The 26,012-nt window shown below is 42.3% G+C and overlaps 1 protein-coding gene across 1 annotated transcript in view; it reads left to right on the top strand.

The window, feature by feature from the left end:
- Positions 1-17,970: 17,970 nt before the first annotated feature.
- Positions 17,971-26,012, top strand: part of LOC109928019 (myosin light chain kinase 3-like) — a 45,933-nt gene continuing 37,891 nt past the window's right edge. The window contains exon 1 of the mRNA XM_048609073.1: positions 17,971-18,591. Coding sequence (XP_048465030.1) covers positions 17,971-18,591 — 621 coding nt within the window. The remainder of the gene's footprint in view (positions 18,592-26,012) is intronic.

Here is a 26,012-nt window from a genome sequence, read left to right as displayed (position 1 = left end):
ATGGTAATTGATAAGTCCATGGATATCTGGGATCTCCTGGATGCTAGTGCAATGGTCTGTCTCCTCAACTGAGGAAATTTAAGGATAGGAAGACAAAGTGAGGAAATGTCAGAGAAGGAACTAGAGTGAATTAGCATCAACCTAGATCCAGAAAGTGAAATAAAGTGAGGGAAAGAAAGATTGGATTAACTGAGTGAGGGAGAAGAGAATCAGTAGAGTAATTTAGATGGCATAGTGGCTCAGTGGTTAGCATTGCTGCTTCACAGCACCAGGGCCCCAGGTTTGATTCCAGCCCCAGGTGACTGTCTGTGTGGAGTTTGCACATTCTCCCTGCATCTGCATGTGTTTCCACTGGGTGCTTTGGTCTCCTCCCACAGTCCCAAAATATGCAAGTTAGGTGGATTGGTCATGCTAAATTGTCCATAGTGTTCAGGGATGTGTAGGTTAGGTGCATTAGCTATTGAAAATGCAGGGATAGAGTAGGAGGATGGATCTGGGTGCGAATCTCTTCAGAATGTCTGTGTGGACTTGTTGGACTGAATAGCCTTTTTACGCACTGTGGGGATTCTATGAGTACATTTAGAAAAAACCTCTAGATGTAATTTATCCTGCACAACGAAAGCTGCACAGATTCAATTGGACCCCTTTTTGTGGCCACAGAAGTTTAGTTTCATGACAGGACCATAAATCATGTCATTTACAGGGGCCTTACAACGCCAATGAACAGCCTAAAAAAAATCTGCTTTGAGATTCATTGTATTTTTTTTACAATACAAATCCAGCAATATATTGAAACTAAAGGGGTGAATGATGGTGAGACCCCAGTTTTGGAAACTCAATAGTGAAAATGCTAATAGCAGCAATTCACAACTCATGATGTATTGTCCTTAACATAAAGTACAGTGCCTGTCTTATTGATGTGCTAATAAAGATCAGCACTATGAACTTGCCAAATAATTTCTGGTCCTACAAAAATCTAATTGCTATCCAACTCTTCTACCTGGCTCCGTTAAAATCTTGACTGCTCACACAACACAAACCCACCCAGTCATGGGGGTTAATGTGACACCCTGTGTGCAGATGTGCTTCGTAGAATATTGCAATAGTCCTCCTAAATTGCAGGATCCTGTAGTTGTTTCAGAGGCCAATGGCATTGGAATCTTCAGCTCGTGTTCTCATCACTTGCAGAGCTGCTGTGATTGTCAGTAACACAGGGTAACCCTTATTCTCCAGAAACCACCTGTCCTCTTTCTCTGTTTCTCTACCGCTCTCTCTTTCTCTGTCTCTCACCCCTCAATGGATGAGAAGTTGGAATTCCTAATCAGAAATGCATCGTGGCAACTGCTTGCAGAATTTGCCATTCACGTGCAGATCCATTATGGATCAATTGGCAGGCTGTATGGAGAATGGCACTCCTTTTCTACTTAGAAACTTCAAAGGATTAACTTTAAGAATCGCAATGCGCGTGCCATCAGTTTCACTCTGAACTTTGGGGAAGCCAGCGGTATGGTTAAAGAGTGCGATCCTATCATGTTGCCACTTTCTGTAATCCTGAATTGGATGAATTCCCAGCTGTCCAGAAGGTGATACATGTGACCTGACAGATGAATGTCCAGACAGCACCCTGGATTATGTTCCTGAGGACCCCTGTGCTCGATTGACAGCCATCGGCAGGACTGCTAAAGCAAGTGATCTTGGCTGCAGTTTGCCCCTCGCTTTTGTTGTAAGACTTACTGTTCCGATGTTAAACTTCTCACTCATCTCTTGATAAGATCTGAGCAGATACCTAAAGGCTTTTGTTCAGTGTGTGACCAGTTTCAATTGTTTCATTTCTTGACTGAGAAATGGGGGAATCTGAACTCCCTCCACCCAGCTGGAACCAGGTAGAATGAGAGTTAAAATCTAAACAATAGGTTTTCCCCGCCTCTCCACAGTCATTTCAACATTGCTATTTAGGTAAATAACATGGCAGCTTAACTCATGCTGGAGCCTTGAAAATAAATGTAATTTAGGGCTCTTCAATCTCATGAGAGCCCCAGTAAAGAACTTTTGGTCAACTCGCTACTTGACAACAACAATTTGTATTTGGATAGCACCTTTAACCTGATAAAACATCCCAAGGCTCTTCACATGAGCATTATAAAACAAAGTGTGTCACAGAACCACTCAAAATGTTAACTCAGATAATCAGAGATAAGTTTTAGCATTGTCGAAAGCATGAAAGAAAGACAAGTGTAGGGAGGGCGTTCTGGAGGTTAGGATTTGGGCAACTCAAGACACAGCCACCAACAGGTGGAATAAATGATACAATTAAAGTCAAGGATCACAAGAGGCCAGAACTAAAAAAACAGTAGATACCCATGTTCACAGAAGTATTATCGGGCAAAAAGTTAAGCTTATGTCACATAAGGAAGTATTGGGAAAGATAACCAAATTTCAGCAAAGAGTTAAATCTTAAAAGTATGTCTTATAGAAAGAGAAACAGGTAGAGTGACAGATGAAATGGCTCAGGGAGGGAATTCCAAAACTTATTACCTACGGCCTTGTTACAGACAGCAACGTTGGAGTGTTGAAAATTGTGGATGCATGAGAGACTGGAATTGAAAAAAGATAGAATTCAGGGAGCATGGTGATGAACATGCCCACTAATTTATTTCTAAAGTCCTCGATGTTTTATTAAGTTCGTGTCCCCTATAATTTATTTTGTACAGCTACAAAAGTTTTGGAATGAAAAGTATCACAAGACTTTCAGGTTGCTGATTGCCTACTCAATCTTGTGGTTTAGTGGGAATATTTGGTCTTGACTGGGAAGAGATTACAAAGATGTGAAGCTGAGGAGAAGTTTGAACATAGAGCTGAGAATTTTAAATTCAAAGCAATGCTGGAATAGAAGCAAGTGTACCTGAGTGAAAACAGTGCTGATGGGCGAATGGGACATGGTGCAAGTAAGGATAGGGACAGCAGAGCTTTCACTAAGCCAAAGTTTACAGAGAACATAAGGTGCATGGTCAAGCAGGAGAATATTGGAATAGTTGTGTGGGAAGCACAGACATGGGTTTATAGTCTGGGATAGGGTGTAGACGGATGACTTTACAGAGGTGGAAACACAAAGCAAGTCTTGTCGATGGAGCGAAAAAAGTTTAGTGAAATGGTTTCCAATTATGTTAAATCATGTAACATATACCACAGAGACTCAGGTTCATATTGAGACAGATATTGGAAATTTATTACCATCTAATTACGTGCATTAATATGATATTTCAGACTTATAGTCCAGGCACTGTGTGTATTTATATTATGATTACCTCATATACATTTTGAATGGTTGACTAACTGACTGGTTGCTTAACTAACTGGTTGAAGGTTTGTTTGGCTGCTGTCACAGATTGACTCAGTGATTGTACAGAAATTAAGATGGAGACCTTTAATGCCATTGCATCACATGTTGTAATATCATCTAGCTGTCTTGAAGGTGTAATGCTCAGGATTGAACATGCTGTCTTGAGAACACAGGATTGCTTCCCGAGTTTTACATTTTGTGTGCTCACACTGTCCTTTCCCCGTCTCACCTCCACACCTCATTGTTACTGAGAATTACCTGTAGGTTAGCACCAAAAAAGCTAACAGTGTAATATTCATCACAGTAAAATGTGTGAGCTACTTGGAGAGGCATGCCAAGCAGACTATATTAATGAAGGCTAATTGCAGGTGAGGTCTGGCTGATTCCATTCCATTAGTCTCTTCTCAAAAGCAGGTCTTTGGCTCAGTGTCTACTGATGCTTCAGTCTGAATAGTTTTCTCAGTGGTGGTTTGCCAGTGGTTCCCAATCTTGTGGGCAGGGCAAGGAGACAGAACTCCAGTCTACCTCAACCAGAACAGGAATCAAACCCACGCTGTTTCTGTTAGTGCAAACTACATGGTACCATCCAGCCAACTGAGTTAACAGCCCACTCCGCTAGGCTTGCAACCCAGAATGAGAAAAGACTGTTTCAATCCAAAATTTATTTTATTGCCGCAGCAGTCACTTAAAGTGTGCTAAATATTTTGTTTTTGTTTACTTTTTATAACAAATCATTGTCCTACAAAGTAGTTCATTGTACTTGGAGTATTTTGGTATGTACTTGAAAAATGCTGCAAAAGTGTTTCATTCCCGGGCACTTAGTGAAATGTTATCGTTTACTAATTGTTTGACTATCATACCAAACATCTTAGTGCAATAGTGGCTCGGGTAGAATTATAGGTGAACACAACAATGTGCAATATGACCATGATACATAGAAAATAAAACAATGTCTCTCATATTTTTCCATTATAACCCACTATTTTTCTGATTTACTCAAGTCTAGACTATACCTTTTGGTCCATTTGGTCCTAATTATCTCCAGATAGTATCACGGTGGTCTCCTTTCCTTTTTGGCAATCACATAATTTTCAAATGAGCTCCGTGCTCGTTCAAATTGAATTAATTGACCTTTCCGTTTCAATGTTAATCTCTGTACGTTAATGATATCCAGAACTGACTGAAGCCACTGTTCATTGGTTTGTGAAATCCAGACAATAACTGAAACTCTCGTGACAAAGAGTTCAGTATCCAATTGCATGTTGATTTGAAACACCAGCCAGTTTACACACCTCAGAGTCACAAGGTAGATGACTCTTCACCACAGCCAACACTTCCAGGCAATAACAACGAATATTCAAACATTCAGAAAGCAGGTGGAAAAGTGCACCCACTTGACCCTGCATTAAATTGTAGGGCAGAAAATCCCAAATTATTATAGAGCATCTGGGGAGAAACATGAACAAAGGCTTTTGTTGTACAAATTTTACATTTTTTTGGGTAGCTAATATTGTTATTAAAACAGATTGACCTTCAAACTGCATCCAGTTTCTTTGGTAACATGCTATACCAGAGGATATTTGTAACTGATATTTTGAAATATTTAAAAGCATGCATAACCTGTAGTTACCAAAGTTAGGCTTGTGTAACAGCAACTTAATTTGAGCTTCTCTTAGTTCTAACTCTAAGTAACATTGACTCAACAGCATGTCTTCAGAGTAACCTTTCTTTAAGCAAGATAATGAGTTAGTTTACTTCACAACTATTGGTCAAAGTTATGTAAGTAAAATACAGTGATACAGTTATTAGCTAACTTACAGATATAAATATTCAAAGCAGGTAAAGATTAAAGTTATGTATGAAGGTGAAAGCGAGATCAACCTCAACTATTGTTGCAAGCCTGGCTTGCCCTGAAGATTCTCTTTGAAACTTAAAATCAGATTCAGCAAATGAGATGGTTTCTGCAGTTGAATAATTGGAGATATTCTTCTCAGTGCACTTAGGAAGCAAAGTCCTGGAATGAGTGAAAGCTCCTTTGCTTCACTTCTATGACACTACAGTTTGTGGCTTTTGCTAGCCTAGTGCAGTACAGCACCTGGATGCCATCCTCTGACTCCTGTTTGAGAAGTAGTTTCAACATTTCTTTCTCATGGTGTTCAGATGATTCTCCTCAAAATGGCTGCTTCCAGCCAACTTTACCATGATCAAATAAAATCTGCAAATATTAATTTGGATGAACTGTTCCACAAAGAAGAAGGGTCTAGGCCCGAAACGTCAGCCTTCCTGCTCCTCTGATGCTGCTTGACCTACTGTGTTCATCCAGCTGTACACCTTGTTATCTCTGTTCCTCAAAGCAAGTCAATTTTGTCAGAATTATTTCCCATAACCCCCCATTTGCTTTTGCTTTTGAGTCTTCACACATCTTGAGTGTTCAACAACCAATTCTTGAATTATTATGATTGACTCTTATGATAACGAGTCTGAATGTCTACAATTAGTTGCTATTGAATTCACAAGAGATGTCACGTGGCTTTTAGGGTTCTTTTAATAAGACTGCTTGTGTCCATTTTAAAGACATATTAGCTGTCTTTGCAACATATGTAATATTATGACTACACATCTGTGACAACCAGGGTTTGCTAGAGATTATTCCTACAAGGCTGGTATGGGTCTTCCAGCCAGATACTAGGATGCTTACGGCCTGGGGTAAAATGAAAGTTCTACTATATTAGAACCACATTAGAAAATAGCCAAAGGCCTCTTAATAGGCCACTGGGCCTTAAAGGCTGACCCAGGATATTCACTGAAGACCTCGACACAGTCATGGTCTTCAAGATTTAAGACATACTGGAGAGTTGATGGGAGAAGAGGCCATTGCGAGGGCCTGTCTCTCTGTTTTTTACGTTTGAGACCATCCCATTCTTACCCCAAACTACAGACGTAGATCATACAGGAGTGGCAGGAACAAGGATGAAAGGGACAAAATGGGAAATGAGCCCAGAGCGTGTCCATCCTGCCAGTAGAAAGGATGACCTGCAGTATTTCCAGCAGTGGCAGGAGAGGAAAATCAGGTTACAGACAAGAAGCCACACTGTTCAACGTCATCTCTTTTTCTATTGCTCCTGAATGGGACTGCAGGGAAACATCCAACTGCAAATTTCATTCATTTATTAGGAAAGTATAATGTATCTAATAAATTGGTCAACATATTGCATCTTTGGTATTTAATCTTAGGGACTGCCAACAGATCAAGAGACATTCTTAGGATTTCATCTGTGTACTCAAATATTATATTCTTTGTGAAGGTCTACATTTTCTGTGTAAGTCAAACAATATGAAACATACAAAGCCCATGGATTGAGAACAAGACATTGTGACTGTTCTTCCTACATATCATTTAGAATTGACACTACCCATGAACTTTAACGCATTTATTTAGTTTTTCAACTCAGAAAAATATTTCCTTGATTCATTCCCACCCTGTGTAATTGCCTCCATATGATCTGTGCAGCACCTGCCTTATTAGTAAATCTGAGTTAATGATTGTTTTTTTTAGATGCTGGGGGATCCCTTTAAATATGATCTATGAAGTAGGATTTTCTTACAGAGAAGAGATTTACTGCTAATTGACCTCTCTACAAACTGGTTGCTGTGGCAACGTGCACTTTAATGTGCTTATTGTAGTCAAGCTATAGATAGCAATGGTAGAGGTTCCAACCTCATTCCCATCACGTGGCCAACCGGGAATCTTTCCCAGTTTCATTGCCCTTTATGTGTATTGCAAGTGTTTGCAGATTGATAATCAACGTGTGTGGCCACATTACAAATACCATCAAGTCCTGGGGTGGGACATTTCCCCAGAGTTTCTGGCTCTGGGGCAGGGACAATACCCACTTTGTGACAAGACCTCCCACTAGAATCTCTCCAACCTCTATGGAACTATAAGACCCAAATATCTAGGAGACATATATTGTGTCACCTTTGCAATTGTGCAGAAAGAGACGTCACACATACTCCAAAGGTGTTACACGTCTATGAAGTCAAAAGTTGGAATTTGTTCAGATGACCAGTCAAAGTTGTTGATCATATACTCAGTTGACTAAACATGAATCAACTGAAAACCACAGAAGATAGCAATTAGGAATAAGTACCCCATGGAGAAATAAGCATTCACATATTTCAGTGTTGATCCATTATGTTGCATTTATATAGTATCCTTAGTATAGTGAGCTGTGAGTTATGAGCAGTAGAATATATATCTACATATGACAATTTACGACAACCAATAACAATTCTAGGCTCGCAGTGACTTCTGCATTCAGTAGACCCCAACCTATGAAAGGGGACATATACAATATTCACTTACTCTATTTTGTTCATATTATTCTGTTGTAAAAGGCAGTTAGTGCCTAAAAGAGTAACTAACATCATGAGACCAGCTCCATCCATCATGCTATAGTGGGCTGATCCTGGAAGGAGCTAACTAGTATTTAATGAGCATTCAACTTGTTAAACTCTTGTTACACCAAGTTAGTTGTGTACCAGTAGCGAACCATAACATGGACTTACTCTTAGGTCAAACTGACATCTCATAAGAGAATATCATTTTTCTCAGATGTAATGTAGTTAGTAAGTATGATGTAATCTTCTACTTTGGCAGTCTCTCACGGTTGAGGATGACTTGCTTCCACTCTGAGGGCTGTGGGTTCTCTGGTGGCTGAATAGTCCAATCCTGTAAATGCAGACTTTGCCACAGGTGGGGGAGGTGATGTTTGAGGAGCTGGGTGGGTAGGTGCTCTGGAATCTGTGTGCTTTTTCCACTGCTTGTGCTTGGCCTCCATTTGTTCCACTTGGCGATGCTCACAGTAGTTAGTGCCTTTGTAGATGCTTCTTCTCCAGTTTGTGTGTACAAGGGTAAGCAATTCCCATGTGTGGGTAATGTTTATGGAGGCTTCCAGGGTCTCCTTGCAGCATTTTCTTTGGCCTCCTAGTGATCCTTTACAATTGCGGACCTTGGAGTAGAGCACTTGTTTAGGGAGTCTTGTGTTGGGCATGCAGACAATGTGGCCGCCCATTGTAGCTGGTGATCTGTGCCTTGATACTGGCGATATTTGTCTTGGAGAGGATGCTTATATTGGTATACCTATCCTATCAGTGGATGTGCAGGACTTTCCGCAGACAGCGCTGGTGATAACTTTCCGGGGATTTGACATGTCTGCTGTGCATGGTCCATTTTCTGATGCATTCGGGTGGGTGATGACCCTAGGCTGCTCTGCAGACCGTGAGCTCAGTGCAGGGCTTGAGGCCTTGCATTTTGAACACTTTGTTCCTCAGAAGTGTGAAGGCCTATGTACTAAACCTGTATTGTTTATCAAGTTCAGCCTATCTTCTTTTTTTTCATGTGATCTGGGCATCATTGGCTGGCCCAGCATTTATTGCCCATCCTTAGTTCCCCTTGAGAAGGCAGCAGAGAACTGCCTTCTTAAACCACTGCAGTCCATACACAATATCTTTAGGGAGGGAATTCCAAGATTTTAACGCAGAAACGCAGAAGGAGTGACAATATATTTCAAAGTCACACAATAGGAAGGTCACAACACTATAGGAAGGATGTGGAGACCTTGGAGAGGGTGCAAAAGAGATGTAGCAGGATGTACCAGCCCCATGACACATTCTCCCCGTTTCTCCGTCCAGACCCAAAACGTCAGCTTTCCTGCTCCTCTGATACTGCTTGGCCTGCTGTGTTCATCCAGGTCTACACCTTGTTATCTCTGTTGCATGTGTTCTGATGATGCCAACTTCAACAAGGGAGCCTCCGAAAGGTCTGCCTTCTTCCTCAACTGAGGATTCCCCAGCACTGTTGCTGACAGGGCCCTCAACTGGATCCAACCCATCTCCCCCACTTTGGCCCTCACCCCCTCTTTTCTCTCCCGCAACAGCAATGGGGTTCCCCTTGTCCTTACCTACCATCCCACCAAGAATAGAATAGAATAGCCTTTACTGTCATGCGCACTTGTATGCGTGCAGTGAAAAGTTTGTGTTGTCGCCTCTCAGCACCATCTTAGGTGCAGGATACCTAGGTACAGATACTTGTTGTTTCTACAGAATTGAAATAGTGAAAAAAAAGACTAGCATGGGAATACAGAGTTTAAAAGTCCAGAATGAGAATAAAAAGTGCCTTCAAAGTATTCAGGTCATAGTCCTTTTCGACTGAGTCCATGCCTGCCAGGCTTCAGAATGCAAGGCCTCGCTGTCTCCACGTGCTGGTCTCCGTCCAGGACTTGCCTTAAGGTCTCACTCCCCCCAGCTGGCTGGGGCCCACTCTGGGCTTTGGCCGGAACACGGCTCCCAGCTTGGTCTGCGCTTGCTCTGCTCCCGCTCCAGGCTCCAGCTGCAACTCGCTTCCAGGACTCGGCTGCGCTCGGTCTGCACCCACTCTGGCCACGACTCGCTTCTGGGACTTGGCCCCTCTGGCCACAGCTCCTGCACCGGGCTGGTCTCGGATGCTGTTCTCCATTCCCTCCAGGTAGGGTACTTTAAGAAGCTAAATGTTGGGGGTCATGCAGAATATCGTTAGCCTCCATTTCCACCACGTTTAGTGAGAATCCACCACCAGACACATATTCCCCTCCATTGCCATGTTTGCCTTCCGCAGGGACCATTCCCTTTGGGACACCCTGGTCCACTCTTCCTTCACTCCCAACACACTCCACAGCCCCTGCAATCACCAAAGGTGTATTGCCTGTCCATTTACCTCCTCCCTCCGCAGTATCTAAGGGCCCAAACATACCTTTCAGGTGAACCAGCACTTTACCTGCACTTCACATAATCTAGTCTACTGCACTCACCGCTCACAATGTGGTCTTCTCTACATTGGTAAACAAAGCACAGACTGGGTGGCCACTTTGTAGAACACTTGCCTTCTGCTCGCAAAAATGACCCTGAGCTTCCTGTTGCCTGCCACTTCAACATACCATCTGTTCCCTGGCCAATATCTCTGTCTCAGGCTTGCTGCTGTGCTCCAGTGAATCTTAGTGTAAGCTAGAAGAACAACACCTCATTTTCCGCTTGGGGCCCTGCAGCCTTCTGGACTCAATATTGAGTTCAAAAACTTAAGGGCTTGAAATCTACTATGTCCTAGCCCCACCACCACACACCAGGACTTGTGATCACATAGACTGCTAGTACACACAACCCATTGTTAGCCACTAATAGTCTCAATTAACAGCTGTTCACCCTCCTAGCCAGATCATTATCCACTCTTTTGTCTGTCCAACTGTTCTTGTCTCTCCTTGGGCTCTATCTCCACCTATCGTTTACTCCTTACCCCCTTCCCCCACCCTATCTTCTGCATAAACACCGAAATCTTCCTATGTACCATCAGTTCCGAGGAAGGGTCACTGGACCTGAAATGTTAACTCTGAATTCTCTTCACAGATGCTGCCAGACCTGGTCAGCTTTTTCAGCAATTTCTGTTTTTGTTTCTGATTTAAAGCATCCGCAGTTCTTTTGGTTTTTACTTACCAAGATGTTGCCTGGTTTGGAGTGTATTAGCTATAAGGAAAGGTTGGACAAAGTTGGATTGTTTTCGCTAGAGCGTCAGAGGCTGAAGGGTGACCTGATAGAAGTACAGCAAATGTTTTATAAACCAGCATCTATAGGATTAGAAGTGTGCCAGTTGAAATAATATTGCAGACAATCAAGATGTATGCATAACTGCAGTAAACCCTGACCAAATGAATCTTTGAGACATAAAAAAAACTCTGTAAAAACATCAAAATACCTGCTAAAATCAATGTAAAAACACACAATAAGAAATAGAAATGTAAAGCAGGGGGTATACACATCACTGTTATACTTCAATAACAGCATACTCAGACATCACAGTATATCGTGGTATTTGAGATATATAATTTTTGCTGGTTTATCAAGAGTGTTGGTTGATAAGGTGCCAGTTAAAACAAAGTTTACTACTTATAAAATTATGTGAGGCATGGATAGTGTGGATAGTTGGAGACTTTTTCCCAGGGTGGAAATGTCAAATACCAGGCAGCAAAGGTTTAAGATGACAGTGGCAAAGTTTAAAGGAGATGTGTGAGGAAGGTTTTTATAAAGAAGGTGGTAGATTCCTGGAACACGCTGCCAGGGGACGTGGTAGAACCAGGTACAATAGCAAAGTTTAAGAGGGAGTTAGACAGATACGTGTAGTCAGGCAATAGACGGCATCACTGTCGGCACAGACGTGGTGGCCTGAACAGCCCACACAGTGTGGAGCTGGAGGAACACAGCAGGCCAGGCTGCATCAGAGGAGCAGGAAAGCTGACGTTTCGGGTCGGGACCCTTCTTCAGAAATGGGGCCTGAGTGAGTTATAACCCCACTGCAAAACCTGAGTGAGTTATAACCCCACTGCGAAGCTTATCTTTGACTCCAGCATTGGCAGTTCTTACTATCTCTGAGTGAGTTATAACCTCACTACGAAGCTGCCCCATTTCTGAAGTAGGGTCCCGACCTGAAACGTCAGCTTTCCTGCTCCTCTGATGCTGCCTGGCCTGCTGTGTTCCTCCAGCTCCAACTGTGTTATCTCTGACTCCAGCATCGGCAGTTCTTACTATCTCGCAGCCTGAAGAGCCTGTTCCTATGCAGTACTGTTTTATATTCTATGTTCTGTGTTCTAAGTCATGGTGATGAGTATTTTGTCAGGGAACATGCAGGTGGTGGTGTTCCCGTGTATCTGCTGCCATAGTCCTTCTAGTTGGAAGAGATTGTGGGTTTGAAGGGCGCTGTCTAAGGAATCTTGGTGAAATTCTTCAGTGCATCTTGTGGATACTGCATACTGCTGCTACTGAATATTAGTGATGGAGGGACTGAGTATTTGTTGATTTTCTGCCAAAACCTTTATGTGGGCATCCTTCCCCACATGGTATCAATAACTGACAAGTAAATCAGTAAGGATTGGTGGCAATGAATCTACTCAAGGCATCTCAGATAGTTCTGGTGAACATGACCACAACATAAAGCAGGCTGTATGCAATCAACGGGCATCAGCAATATGTGTTCAATTATGAAAAATGTTGGTGAAAAGATTGGAAGAGACACTTTGTTGTTGTGAGTTTTCAAATTATATTGGTAACAACAGAAAAATGCACCAAAAAGGTTAAATTACAGATATCATACAAATTTACAGTTGAATTGAAACATACAAGAACATAAGATTTTTAGAGGATTTGACAAGATGGATGTGCAAACGTTGCTTCCCTTGTGGTAGAGTGTAGGGCCAAAGGCATAATCACACGTTTAAGACAGAGATAAGGAGGAATTCCTTCTCTCTCAGCGCTGTGAATCTGTGGAATTCTTTACCATAGAGGGCTATGGAGGCTGTGTCGTTAAGTATATTTGAGATTGAAATAGACAGAGTTTTAGTCAGTAAGGAAATCAAAGATATTGGGGGAAGGGCAGGAAAGTGGAGTTGAGGATTTTCAGATCATCCAGGATTTCATTAAATCGTGAATCAGACTTAATGAGCTGAATGGCCAACTTCTGTTTCTATGTTTTAAGGTCTTACAAATTGAATCATCATTTGCACTGTTAGACATTTCAGCAGCTTTCACAGAGTTAACATTTCAGCTCAATGATACATCTTATACAACATTGAGTTCATGCTCGGATTTAATTTCCTCTGAATTGCAGCCTAGGATAAAACTCATGCTCCTATGGGTGATCTTTGAATGAGGCTTTCTGCATTCCCAAATTGTAGCTAGCCAACGAAGAATGTTTATAAGTCATGACGCTACTGACCTTAGAAAATACAGCCTAGAGAATACAGCCTAGTTTTGCAAGAGGCAAAAACTTCCCTTTGGACAGTATTGCACCAACATCAACTTTAGGAAAATACACTGTGAGAAACTAAGGGGAAGGAAACAGTCTGTTAGATTTCTCAAATAGCATTATTTTAATGCTGGAATTAACAAAGATGTTAAAATAAAGCCACTGATGCTGTTATTCATAATCATGAGTAATATTTCCAGCAGCATAAGTATCAGTAACTGAGCAACATGAATTTAAGGTCATTGTCAGAAGAACCAAACATAACATGAGATAATTTTATTCTATACCGCAAGTTGTTGTAAGCAAGAATGAACACTCTGAAAAAGCAGTAGGAGCAGATTCAATAGTAAAAATAAAAAAAATTGCATAAATACTTGAAGGCAGAAAATAATGGGGAAGTAGCAGGGGCTAACTGGAAAGCTCTTTCAAACAGGCAATATAAGTAAAACATACTGAATAGCTACCTATGATTCTATGACTGGGGAAAACCAGGAAGGTTTGAGTGAGAGGAGGAAAGAATAAATAAATAAAGCGCTTTTGCTTAAGCAAAACTTGTAAATCCATTTGGAAGGTGAACAAAAGCTGTGGCTGAAGATTTATGTGGAGGTGGTGGCCTTGCCTTCTTGGCTGAAAGGTCAGGAATAAATTTCCCCTCAGCTTGCTCTTTAACCTACTCATTGGCTCGGGGCAAGACCTCTGCCCCAAGAGATAGCATCAAATAGCCAGCAGCTCTCTAGTTCCAACAGTGCCACCTGGTGTGGTTACCACTACTGGAATGACTGGCAGTCCCTGATGAAGATGCTGAACCTTGTGAGGGAGCTGGAGGACCAGTATGAGTCAGACAGTGAGGTTGGTGGGGTGGGAGCAACTGTTTGGGGACTACTGTGCATGGCCTTCTGTTAGACACAGCACAACCAAACAAGGGCAATCTTTCACAGTCTTCAAGACAGGCTGCCAGACTAGCCCTCTTATATGGACACTCTCCTCCACATGAAATACCAGTGGCACTGGGAGGAGGCCTCTAACTGGTCATTAATGGGTCCAAGGGCAGGTGGACTCCCAATGCCTTCCCCTGCCACTGGGATAATGCCAGCAGAGCTGGCTAGGCAACAAATGTGGTACTGCTGCCACAACACCCAACTTTATGGCTCACTCTAACTTCCAGCCCGCTCTGAGGGCAGAGGGAGGGGGAGGAGATATCTTTGAAATGGGGAAATGGACAGCAAGAAAGGGAGAAGGAATGAGGAAATTGATGGTAACAAAATGGGAGCTAAATGAAGGACAACAGAGAGAAGGCTGAAATCAAGAGGAGGGAAAGAAGTGGAAACTGGGAGTGGTGATTTCGAGGCAGGAGAGGAGACAGCATTTAGGAACGTAGGAGGAACAATGCTTCCAGCATTAATTCAGGAGGAGTTCTGGCAAGAACTTTGGGAGAGGGGAGATGGTGAATTATTAGGCTCGCATAAGGGAGAGTGGGAGTAGAAAGTCAGCTTAATTAGATTGTTAAAAGCAAAGAATCCTGCTATGGATTCACAAGCAATAGGGGAAAGCAGCCCAGTAAGAATTGGGAGTGTTATCCGGGTGTCTGTCTCATTACTGTTTGTGGGATCTTGCTATGCACTAATTAGCTGACACATTTTCCATATTGCAACCAAGACCACACTTCGGACAAACCTCAGGATGAGGTTGTAGACATGCTCGCCGAGCCCGTGGATTTGGTTGCAAACATTTTGTCACCCTGCTAGGTAACATCATCAGTGCGCCTCCGGGGAAGCGTCGGTGTTCTTTTCCGCTTGTTATTTATATGCCTTGGTTTACTGGGGTGGTTGGTATTACTTCTGGTTTTGTTTCACAGTGGTTTGTTTACAGGGTCTACTTCAATGTGTTTGTTGATGGAGTTCTGGTTGGAATACCAGGCCTCCAGGAATTGCTTGGTGTGTCTCTGTTTGGCTTGTGTGATTATGGATATGTTCTTCCAATTGAATTCGTGTTCCTCGTTGTCCATGTGTAGTGAGACAAGTGAGAATTGGTCGTGTCTCTTGGTGCTCGTATATCCATATTGTCAGTTTTCTTCTGGTTTGGCCTATGTAGTGTTTCTCACAGTCCTTGCATGGTATTTTGTATATTACCCCAGTTTTGCCAGTTTTGGCTATGGGATCCTTTATGTTCGTCAGTAGCTGTCATAGGATGGTTGTCCGTTTGTAGGCTACTCTGATACCTAGTGGTCTGAGTAGTCTTGTGGTCATTTCTGATATGTCTTTGATGTACTGTGGGGTGATTAGTGAGTCTGTTCGTGTTATGTCTTCCTGTTGTGGTCTGTCTCGGAGGTAATGACGGATTGTATTTTTTGGATATCCATTTCTTTTGAAGACTCCGTATAAGTGCTCCTGTTCTGCTTTGTGTGGTTCCGGGTTGCTGCAATATGTTGTAGCTAGTTTAAATAGTGTCCTGATGCAGCTCTGTTTGTGGGCATTGGGGTGGTTGCTAGTGTAATTGAATATCTGGTCCTTAAGTGTGGTCTTTTATACACGCTAGTCTGGAGTTCCCTGTTGTTTTTGCGTTCTACCATTATGTCCCGAAAGGGTAGTCAGTTGTTATTCTCTTCTTCTTTCATGAATTTTATCCCGGTAAGGATGTTGTGTATGTGTCGGTGGGTTTCTTCTAATTTTGTATGTTTAATAATCACAAAGGTGTCATCCACACATCAGACCCAAAGTTTGGATTGTATAGTGGGGAACACTGTCTGTTCTAACCTTTGCAGTACTGCTTCTGCAATCAGTCCTGATATTGGGGATCCCACTGGTGTACCTTTGATTTGTTTGTATATGCTGTCGTTGAAGGTGAAATGGGTTCCTTATTGATGTTGGTGTCCTGGGTTGCCTGCTTACTTGATTTGTCCAGCAGTGTGGCAATTGTTTCTTTGGCTAGTTCGATGTTTATGTATGTAAACAGTGCTGTTATGTCAAACGATGTCATCATCTCGCCCTCTTCTATCCTGGTGTCCTTGATGATGTTGAGAAATTCTTGGGATGAGTGGTTGGTGAGGGTAGTGTTGTCCACTAAGTATTTCAATTTCTGTTGTAGTTCTTTGGCAAGTCTCTATGTTGGTGTACCTGGCAGTGAGACAATGGTTCTAAGGGGGACCTCCGGTTTGTGTATCTTGGGGAGTCCGTAGAATCGGGGTGTGTTGGATCCCTCTGGCTTCAATTTTTTGGTAGTCTGTCTTGCTGATGTCTGCTGAGCTGTGTAATTTCTTCAGGGTCGTTGGAATCCAATTTCCTAATTGTGAATTCGACTGGGACAACACATCAATAATCGCACAAGCCAAACAGAGACATGCCAGGGAATTCCTGGATGCCTGGTATTCCAACCAGAGCTCTATTAACAAACACATTGAAGTATACCCTGTGTGCAAACCACTGAGAAACAAAACCGGAAGTAACACCAACCACCCCAGCAAACCGAGGCATATAAATATCAAGTGGGACAGAAGACCGATGCTTCACTGGAGGTGCACTGACGATGTTTCCTAGCAGGGTGATGAAACTTTGCAACCAAATCCACTGGCTCGGCGAGCATGTCTATACCCTCATTCACAACCCAAGCTCCAAATATCAAAAACTTTAAAACCTCAGGATGTCCTGAATTATTTCATAGTCAATGACTTAATGATGCTGGCTGAAGAATAGTGGCCAGGATCTTCAATTAAAATTTCTTACTATTCTATGAATACCATCTTAGATCGAATGTATCCACCCAAGAGAGCACTGTTGATATCTCAGCTGAAAGATGGCAATTCCCACAGCATGGTACTAGTTCAGTACTGCTCTGAAGTTTCAGCCAGGGCCTTGTGTAAAGACCTGTAGAATTGAGGCTGGAAAGAAATTTCTAAACCATTGAACAAAGAAGCCTTTAGTTGACATATATTCACGCCAAATGCATGGTAGGAACGCTAACAATTTGGTTGTTCATTTAGAATTTAGAATTTTAAAATTGAGCATTTCTGTTTCTATATAAGTCTGACATTCAAAGCCATTTTATATGCAGCCCAAGTATCTCTTCTGCCTTTACTAGGACCACAACAATTGAATGCCCACATGAATACAGGTGAAGTCAAAATATTGCAGAGAAAACTGAACAATACGATTTTTAAAAGGAGAAATCACATTGTGCATCACTCTGGCTTTGCATATAGCAAAGGTAGAGTGGAAATGGCCTTGCATTTTAAAGTATCTCAAATGTCAAGCAAGATGTGCATTGCCAAATGCCACAAGTACCCAAATAGCCTTCTTTATTTCAGTGCTAACGTCACAGGATAAAATGCATTTGGAATTGGGGGGGGGGAGGTAGTGGGTGCTAATGGGAATTTCAATGTCAGTTTGCTACTGCTAAATGCGGTCATTGTGTGCGTCTTTAAAAAACATAAAGGAGAAAGGAAGGCAAGTGAGCAGAAAGGATTGTCAGCGGTCACCCGTCAGGTTATGGCCTCAGCTATATTTGTCTGCACGCCTGTTGGAATCATTTGCAGGAACTTGAAATGTCAAAGAGTTTTGCTGTGTGGTTAGAAACACATGAAAGTCTCCGGTGCAGTTATTAACCCGCAATCCCAAGCACGGACAAACATTTCACAGGCTGTACAGCAGAAACTCACAGGGAGTCCTCCTGAAGCAGAGAATAACACGAACCCAAAGGATTTTGTTGTTGCTGTGGGCTACTGTTGGTGAAAATTGACCTAATTGGAAGGTCTTTGGGCTGTTCTGCTTCTCTTGGTAGTGAATCTGCATCATCTGTCACAAAGGCCGCGATGAACACACCGCCGAGGAAGAACTCGAGCACGTTGGTGCACTCCTTGGCCAAAGTGTTTGATTCCAAAGCCATGCAGAGTCAGGGGCCTCCTGTGATAACGGGTCCCTCCAGAAGATTATCTGAGAGCACTCGCGGCACCTCCGGGGATGCGCTCGGTGTGATGGACATTAAACTCGAATCGTTGAGCCAGACTGTAGAGAAACTCCTGGGCATCCAGGAGAAAGTCGTTCAGAAGCTGGACAGCATCACTCAAGACGTTGATAAGATTGGGCGGAAGGTGGAAATGCTGACGGCCGACAAAGAAGAAACGACTAAGGTCACCAGCCGCCGAGAAGTCGAACAGAAAAGTGCAAATGTTCCCGTCGACATTTCTGACATGTTGTCAAAGCTGAATCAGAGCTCCAAGGAGCAGACCAAGAAGATAGACGGAATCGAGAACGTGCTCCTCGGAGTACAGCAAGTCATCAACTACCTGGGCGAGACCTTAAAAAATTCCAAAATTGCTGAGTTTATTCTCAAAGGCCAATTCGCATCAAGGGGGAGAGGCAGTGATCCGCAGCGGACCTTTAGAAAGGGAATCGCCTCACAAAAGTTGGCATTGAGAAGGAAAAAGGAGAAGGTAACTTTGAACGCACTTACCAATTCTCCAGGAATTTTAATCGCGCCAATTAACAACGTTATTTCCAGCATCTGCAGTTCCTACTATCTCTGTTATTTCGAATTCTCTTGTTTGCGCTCCAAAAAGCTCATATTCATTGTATAGTAGGCCTCAACCCTTGAGATGTTCGATGCTAATGCCTTTTTCTTAAAAAAAACATTCTTTACTGGGGGTTATGGCTGTTATGTCTTTAAGTGGTGCCGAATTGAACGTTTGGGTTTTAGGCCCAATTTTGGTAGTAATTGCTGATTATCATAATTCGAAGTTTGTGGAGCAGTATACGTGCGGGCCTCTGAAGGCACTGGAGTGTTCAAGGGTGACATAGGGCAGGCAGCAGCTTGCAGCATGGCTCGAACTCCAAGAGAGAGGGTTCTTAGAGGTAGTATTGGAGTTCGTGGTGAAGGCAGTCCAGGTTGAGGCTTTGAGGGATGCCCAGTACTGGTTTTGAGGTGAAAGGGTCAACTTCATCCTCCTAAAGTCTCCCATCCCTCTCCTTGCTGCTCTGCAGCTCCATGATTATCTCTACAGTAAAGTGGTTGATTTAATGAGACTCATCTATGAACTAGCTCATTGAGGTACATCAAATTCAGAAACATTAAAACATTTTCCTTTTCAGTGTGCAAGATCATCATTTGATTTATTAATTTGAAGCAATGCTGCATAAATTGGTCCCATACCAAAATCACCAAAAACTGCAGATGCTGGAAACCTGAAATAAAAACAGAAATTACTGGAGAAACTCAGCAGGTCTGGCAGCATCTGTGGAGAGAAATCTGTTAACCTTTGGTCACTGGACCTGAAACTACTAGAGCTGCTTAGACTCCCTAGCTATTTCTGTTTTTATTCCAAAGTCACCAATGTTGTTTCCACTTGTTTATTCCATTGCTGCTACTTGCTATATATGTAGGAATTTAATAGACTGATTTTTGGAAACTTACTTCCTAAAGAAGTGTTGGGTTTGTGATTTCTTTTGGCATTTTTGATCTGTATTTTGAGTGCTGCATAATTTTCATCTTGTGATACTTTAGTTGTCAACTGCATGTCTCATTTGCAGCAAACCAAGTACTTACCATGGGAATTCTTTGAACTATTTTTATCTTCAGATCAAAAGACCAGACAGAAAACATGGGGTGGGGGGAGGGGATGTGGGTATTAGAACAAAGGCCTGGGTATTTAGATCATAGAAGAAGAATGGGAAGATGTGTGGGAGGAGCTGCCTTCCTATGACCTCCAGAAGAACACGAAACCCAACTCAAGGTTATCCACCAAACATACTATACCTAACAGACTTCACATTAAAATGACTGCTGTGACCAATGGTAATATCACACACATACTCCATGGCAGTGGAGTCGGCAGTGTTCGGCTCCTGAGCGCGGGGCTCGGTTTCTCATGCACACGGCTTCCTCATCATCTTTCCAGCTGGGTAACGTTTCTGTTGTTTTGGTTGCCCTTGGGTCTCATCCTGATGTCCTCCTGCGGGAGGCTGGGCCCCGTATATTTTCCATCCCCTCTCCATCTCAGGTAGCAGTGTCAGAAGACGAGTCAGGACCCCATTCGCCAACTCAGAGCCAGGACCCTGTCAGCGGATGTCCAGCATCAGAGGAGGTGAGGGACCCGCAGTGTGACTGTCTCCAGCTCAGAGGTGGCAGACACGGAAGCAATGGCGCTGGTCGTTGTACGAAAGGAGCACACCAGGAGCCGGGCAGTGACTGGAGGAGCAGAGAGAGTGAAGTCAACACAGAGGGAAAGATGAACTCTTGAAGCTGTTTCAGTTTTAATAATATCAATTTAATATTAATTTATTTAGTATTTTACCATTTATACAATTTATTCTGTAGTACAATTTAGCGCCGAAACGTGGCGACATTAGCCATTTTCCACTGTACTTAGGTACAAGTGACAACATGTTAAATAAATAAACTCCAGACCAGTTTTGTGTTTGGCTGTCATAGGCAACATTCTACAAAAGATACAAACAACATCAACCAAATGTTTACTTAGCTCCATAGCCCGTTAACCATGGAGTCCCCATCACCATCCCATAGAGATCGTCAATTGAAATCAGTTAGATCATCTGGAAGGCTTTCTGAGCTGATCAGACTCTTTCAAGGTGGAAATGGTAGCCACTGTAGCTAAATATTTTTGACACTGTTGCTGTTGGTAACTGTTTTTGTGTGCACAGTTTTTGCCTGTCTTAAGGCCTCGGGGCAGTTCTTGAACTGTCAGCTTTTTGGAGCACTTTGCTTCTATGAACTTGTTTGATTTTTCTTAGATTCACATATATGTGTAAGACTCCTGTTGCTTATAGCAGGATCCTTGATAACTTCGGTATCAGCTGATTCCTAACACCATCACTAAGATCCTTTGTGCCCACTGCTGGTGAAATTTTACCCACAGCGTGGAAGGCTGTGCCAAGTGTCCAGACTGATATGTTTCAATGGGTGAACTGGTGTCTGATCAAAGGATGGGGGGGAGGAGGGGAACTTGACATCTTGGCCTCCTGTGCCCATCAGAAGCTCCTTCCCGACTAGGTCATGCCATCCCTACATTTGTTCTCCCCACTGTCATGTCCACCTTAGCTCCCCCAACATTCTGTCTGTTCTCCTCACCCAGCAAGACTCCAGACTTACCTTGAAAACTTAGAATAATGAGAGTTGATCTCATTCACACGTACAAAATTCTTCACAGGAAACCACAGGGTGGGTGCAGAAAGGATGTTTCCCCTGATCGGGGGTAAAGAACCAGGGAACCGAGTCTCAGATTAAGGAGCAGGCAATTTAGGACTGAGATGAGGAGGCATTTTGTCATTCAGTGCCTGGTGAATCTCTGGAATTCTCTGCTCAGAGGTTGTGGAGGCTCAGTCATTCAGTATGTCCAAGACTGATATTAATAGATTTCTACACATTAAAACATCAAAAGATAAATGGATAGTGCAACTAAATGGTTTTGAAGTAGAAGGTCATCCATGATTTTATTAATTTGTAGAGCTAGCTCAAAGGACTGAATGGCTGACTCCTGCTCCTACTTCTTATGTTCTGATATTCGTATATTCTCCCTTAGTTTAACGTAGTGGCCATTCATGGCTGTATTATTTAAACTGCAGCAGCAATTGTTACTATAGTAATTCTACAATGCCTGTATTTTAACAGCAGACCAAAATTATTGACTTTTTTATTGATGTTTTAACATTACAAGAATGGATCATGAAAGAGCAAACTGCTCCTTTGCCAAATCTCCCATCTTGGACAAGAGGCGGCTTTGGAACTTTGAACCTGTGCATCCTGATCGCTTGTATTTATTAACCAATGTATGTGAGTCCATGTGTTCATTGTCAATTGACAATCGTATGTAAGAGCAGAAGGGTAAGAACGCAGCAGAACTGAAATGTGGATTTATTGGCCTCTGTATTTACAACATTCTGACAAAGTGAGTCTCCTTGTTGCCATCATTGAATCTTCATTAGACATTAAAAAGGAAGCCTTTGGTAGCATTCCTAGGATAAATCCTTTATGAATATATCAGGTGGTGGTATAATAATAAGCCACAGAATAACGTAGCAACAAACATTAACCTTTTAGCAGATATTCAATCTAAAAGCAATTCTAAGGAAGCTAAGTAACATTTGATTTAATCCACAGTAAACAGATCAAAAATGCTCTATTAAAACTACCTGAACAATTAATCTTCCCCTTTACAGGGGCTCCTTGTTCCCTCTAACCATCTTATGCCCAATTTACAGAGGCAATCCTACTTTCCCTGAATTTACAGGAACACACCCTGTCTCTCACCATCTCCCACCAACTTAACAGGAAACGCCCTCTTCAACCTTTTCCTGTTGATACTCTCCCACCCAGTCTCCTCAAAAAATGCGAGCCCTTTGCTCATCCTTTTGTCTTTACTAAAATTTTTGCCCCTTAGTTCCTGCTTAGCTCCTCATTTCAAGTTAGTCATTTTCACCTACTTCTTTTCCTCACTCATGTATTCCTTTCGTTTTCAGACCCCTGTTTCAGTTTCTACATGCATTGTTCAGCTCTTACTCATCTACCAATACCTACAGACAGCTTTCACCCCATTTCATCTCTTGCCGTCAGTTTATTTTGGCATGTTTTAGCTCTTCTACCATTCATTCCTCTCATACTGGCAGCTTTCCCTCTGCCTCCTCAAGTTTCCACTGCTCTAATCCTTTCCTCCCATTCCAAGTGCTGATCCTGTCTCTACCACTTGAAGGTTTGTATTCGAAATGCAGATGCAGGGAAGAACCTCCACAATAGTTCATGATCTGCAACAAGGAGAAGAATGTAACTACTCCTGCTTCCTGCCCAGTACAGCAAGATGGCTGCCATAGAAGGTATGATAACCACTTGATCAAAGTGCTGAGATGTCAACTCTCACCTGATCAGTGACAGATAAAAGAAGAAAATTGCTAGGAGAAAATAAAACAGCACAATTTTGTTTTATTATTTTGCAACAATTCTGCTCCAAATCTATAAATGAGGAGATTTGTTCAGTGGAAACTGCTGAACAGAAACTCTAGTCCAGAGCTTTAAATATTCCATTTCTTTTCCATCCCATTAAAGAAAATGAACATTTGTTTTTAATTAAAGTAGTATTGCTTTATTAAAATTATGTTGGTTAAATAAAGGAGATGGCTTTCAACCAGAAACCAACTCCAATCTATTCCTTCCTAGAGTGTCTTAACTAACGATTAGAGAGAATTTGTGAATTGCTTAAAACTGCATCTGATGTGGAAATGATTCGAAATTCTGACAGAAGATTTGAGTGCACATATTGGATTACGGATGGAGTATTGTGAACTTTATTATTTTTAGCAACGACCATCTGTTCCATTCACTACTTGTTATGTAGTTATTTGTCAACATTGATTGACCTTTTCCCATTTAATGAATCATTAAAAACTATATTGTGGAGAGATTGTGCCATGAAAAAAGATGACCCTGATGTTACACTCAAAGATTAGCTGATATTGGATCCATTTACAGAATCTCCTCAGCTCCTGAATGACAAGGGCATTGGGGAGAAAGTTGGGAATATTGGGTGAGGTCAGCAGCAATGAGATTCGAAAACAAACGGCTCCTTCTCCAAGTGTTGAATAGTGAGTCAAGAATCTCACTAGTGAACAGCAAGAGCATGCTTTAGCATCATTATCACCAAATCTCGCCGCATTGATGTGTTGTTGCCCATTCTCCCACCTGCCAAATAGAAACTAAATGTCAACAATTCCCAGTATGAAAGTCAGAGCAGCCAACTGGCTATTCCAGCTTGTCACTTGTTCCTTCAACTCTACATCTTGGGGACACCCGGCAATAATTACTCCATGGGCAGTACAGGTTGGTGCAATAGCAGAGACAGAATGAGTGTGAGGAAGAAGAGAGGAGATGGTGGCACTTACCCTGGAGATAGCAAGAACTGCAGATGCTGGAGTCATAGTCATTACAGTGTGGAGCTGGAGAAACCACAGCAGGTCAGGCAGTGTCAGAGGAGCAGGGAAGTTGACATTTCGGGTCAGGACCCTTCATCGGGGCTAATGAAGGGCCCCGACCTGAAACATCGACTCTCCTGCTTCTCTGATGCTGCCTGATCTGCAGTGTTCCTCCAGCTCCGCACTGTATTGGCACTTACCCTGGAACTGTGGTAAATGTCACATTGATCTTTTTCTTGCATTGCTGTGCATTCCTTTGGATCAAGCGGTAACCTTGGAGCAAGCTTGTAGGATTCGATGGTGGTTCTTCTCTACCTAGTGGAAGAAGACAGACCTCCTGCCTGCACCACCCCATCCACTAAGACCTCCAAGTCCCAATTCGCAAAGCAGGGTGCCAGTTTCTTTCTGTCTGCCATGTTTGGGGTAATTCACACAAACAGTGCAGGGCAGCTTTGGAATGACTGTGCTTGATTTGTACACAACTGCATATTAAAAATGGCACCGGTCCTGGGATTCCCAGGAAATCCCAGCAGTGGTGAGTACTTAATACTCTGGTGAGAGGGAAGATGTACTGAATGGGGGCCAGAGAGGCTGGGTGCATAGTTAAAGTTTCTGAGTTTCAGAAAATTGCTGAAAATCTCATTAAGGTTCACTAAGAGAAACCTTGCATTAAATTCACTAAAATTGACACTTTGCTGGTTTGCAACATAATTCAGTCCCAAATTTCAATGGGAAATTTAGAATGAAAGTAGATGGCTAAAGTGCTCGGTGATTTATTTTATAATTCTGACTTTGATATCATTTCTTGTTACTTAATTATAGGATGATCAATATTTTAGAGGTGCTTCCCACTTCATCTCCAGATTATGCCCTGCATTGGCACAGATACCCAGATTATGACTGGTAGTCTGTACTGCTGTTGAAATACTTATTCAGAGCAGTGGTAATTCCCAACTCAATAGATCATTGAATATTGTTAGGAGCCAGAAGTAATTACATAACTTGGGTCACTTGTTTTGTTTTCTCACAATAACATAACGATGTGCAAGAGCAAGAACAGTTTATTCAGGCAATTGTAATTTGTCCCTCTAGTATTTCAACTCAACAAACCTTAATTGCTTTGATTCCATAACCATACCTGCAACTCATATAAACAGTTATTATCTTTTGAATAAAGATTTTACCTTACATCTGTTTTAGCACCTATGACTTTATTCTACTGCCCTTATAGTTATGTAGTAGATTCATTGTATTAATAGTAAGTCAGCCCATAATTTTGATCTATCATGACTACAGAGCACTGACTTATCACATTTTTTCTTTTACCTTGCACTTGGGGATCATTCTTGTTGTACTGCTTGTCATGATTGTAACAAGGCCAGCCAGGTGGACCTACTAGAATATGAATTCCCTGATTGGGGCTGTTAATCTAGCAGATAAAAACAGGAGTGTGAGACATCCTGACACTCTGAGAGCAGGCTTTGAGGGAGCTGGATCAGTGTCAAGGACTTTCCATGTGTAAATAAAGTGTAACTTGGTGATGGGATACCGGCTATGGAGTAATTTCAGTGGCAATGAGAGTAAAGCATGCCCCTGAAGAAATTCACTCACATCAGTCATCTTTGAGTTGGGGCAAGAATTTCTGGCATCATGCTGTTATTTGTGAAGCTTGACTTGTTCAATCCTGCCGTTGAAGTCTGGGCCCAGTAGGTGGAAAGAATGTGTTATTTTTTCCAGGCAAAGGACATTGGGGCAGATGAAAAGCAATGAGTAATTCTTCTGACAGCTTGTGGACCCGCAGCTTTCTTGGTTATTAGGAGCTTAATTTTCCCCAAGGCACCGGATACTAAAAACTTTTAAGAGTTTTAAGAGTTGACGAATTTAGTTGACGAATATTACAACCCCAAGTCTCCTCTAATTCTAAGACGCTGTCATTTTT

This window comes from Rhincodon typus, chromosome 2 (genome assembly GCF_021869965.1).
Source record: "Rhincodon typus isolate 14 chromosome 2, sRhiTyp1.1, whole genome shotgun sequence".
NCBI classification, from domain to species: Eukaryota; Metazoa; Chordata; class Chondrichthyes; order Orectolobiformes; family Rhincodontidae; genus Rhincodon; species Rhincodon typus.
This window is presented reverse-complemented; position numbering and strand designations above follow the sequence as displayed.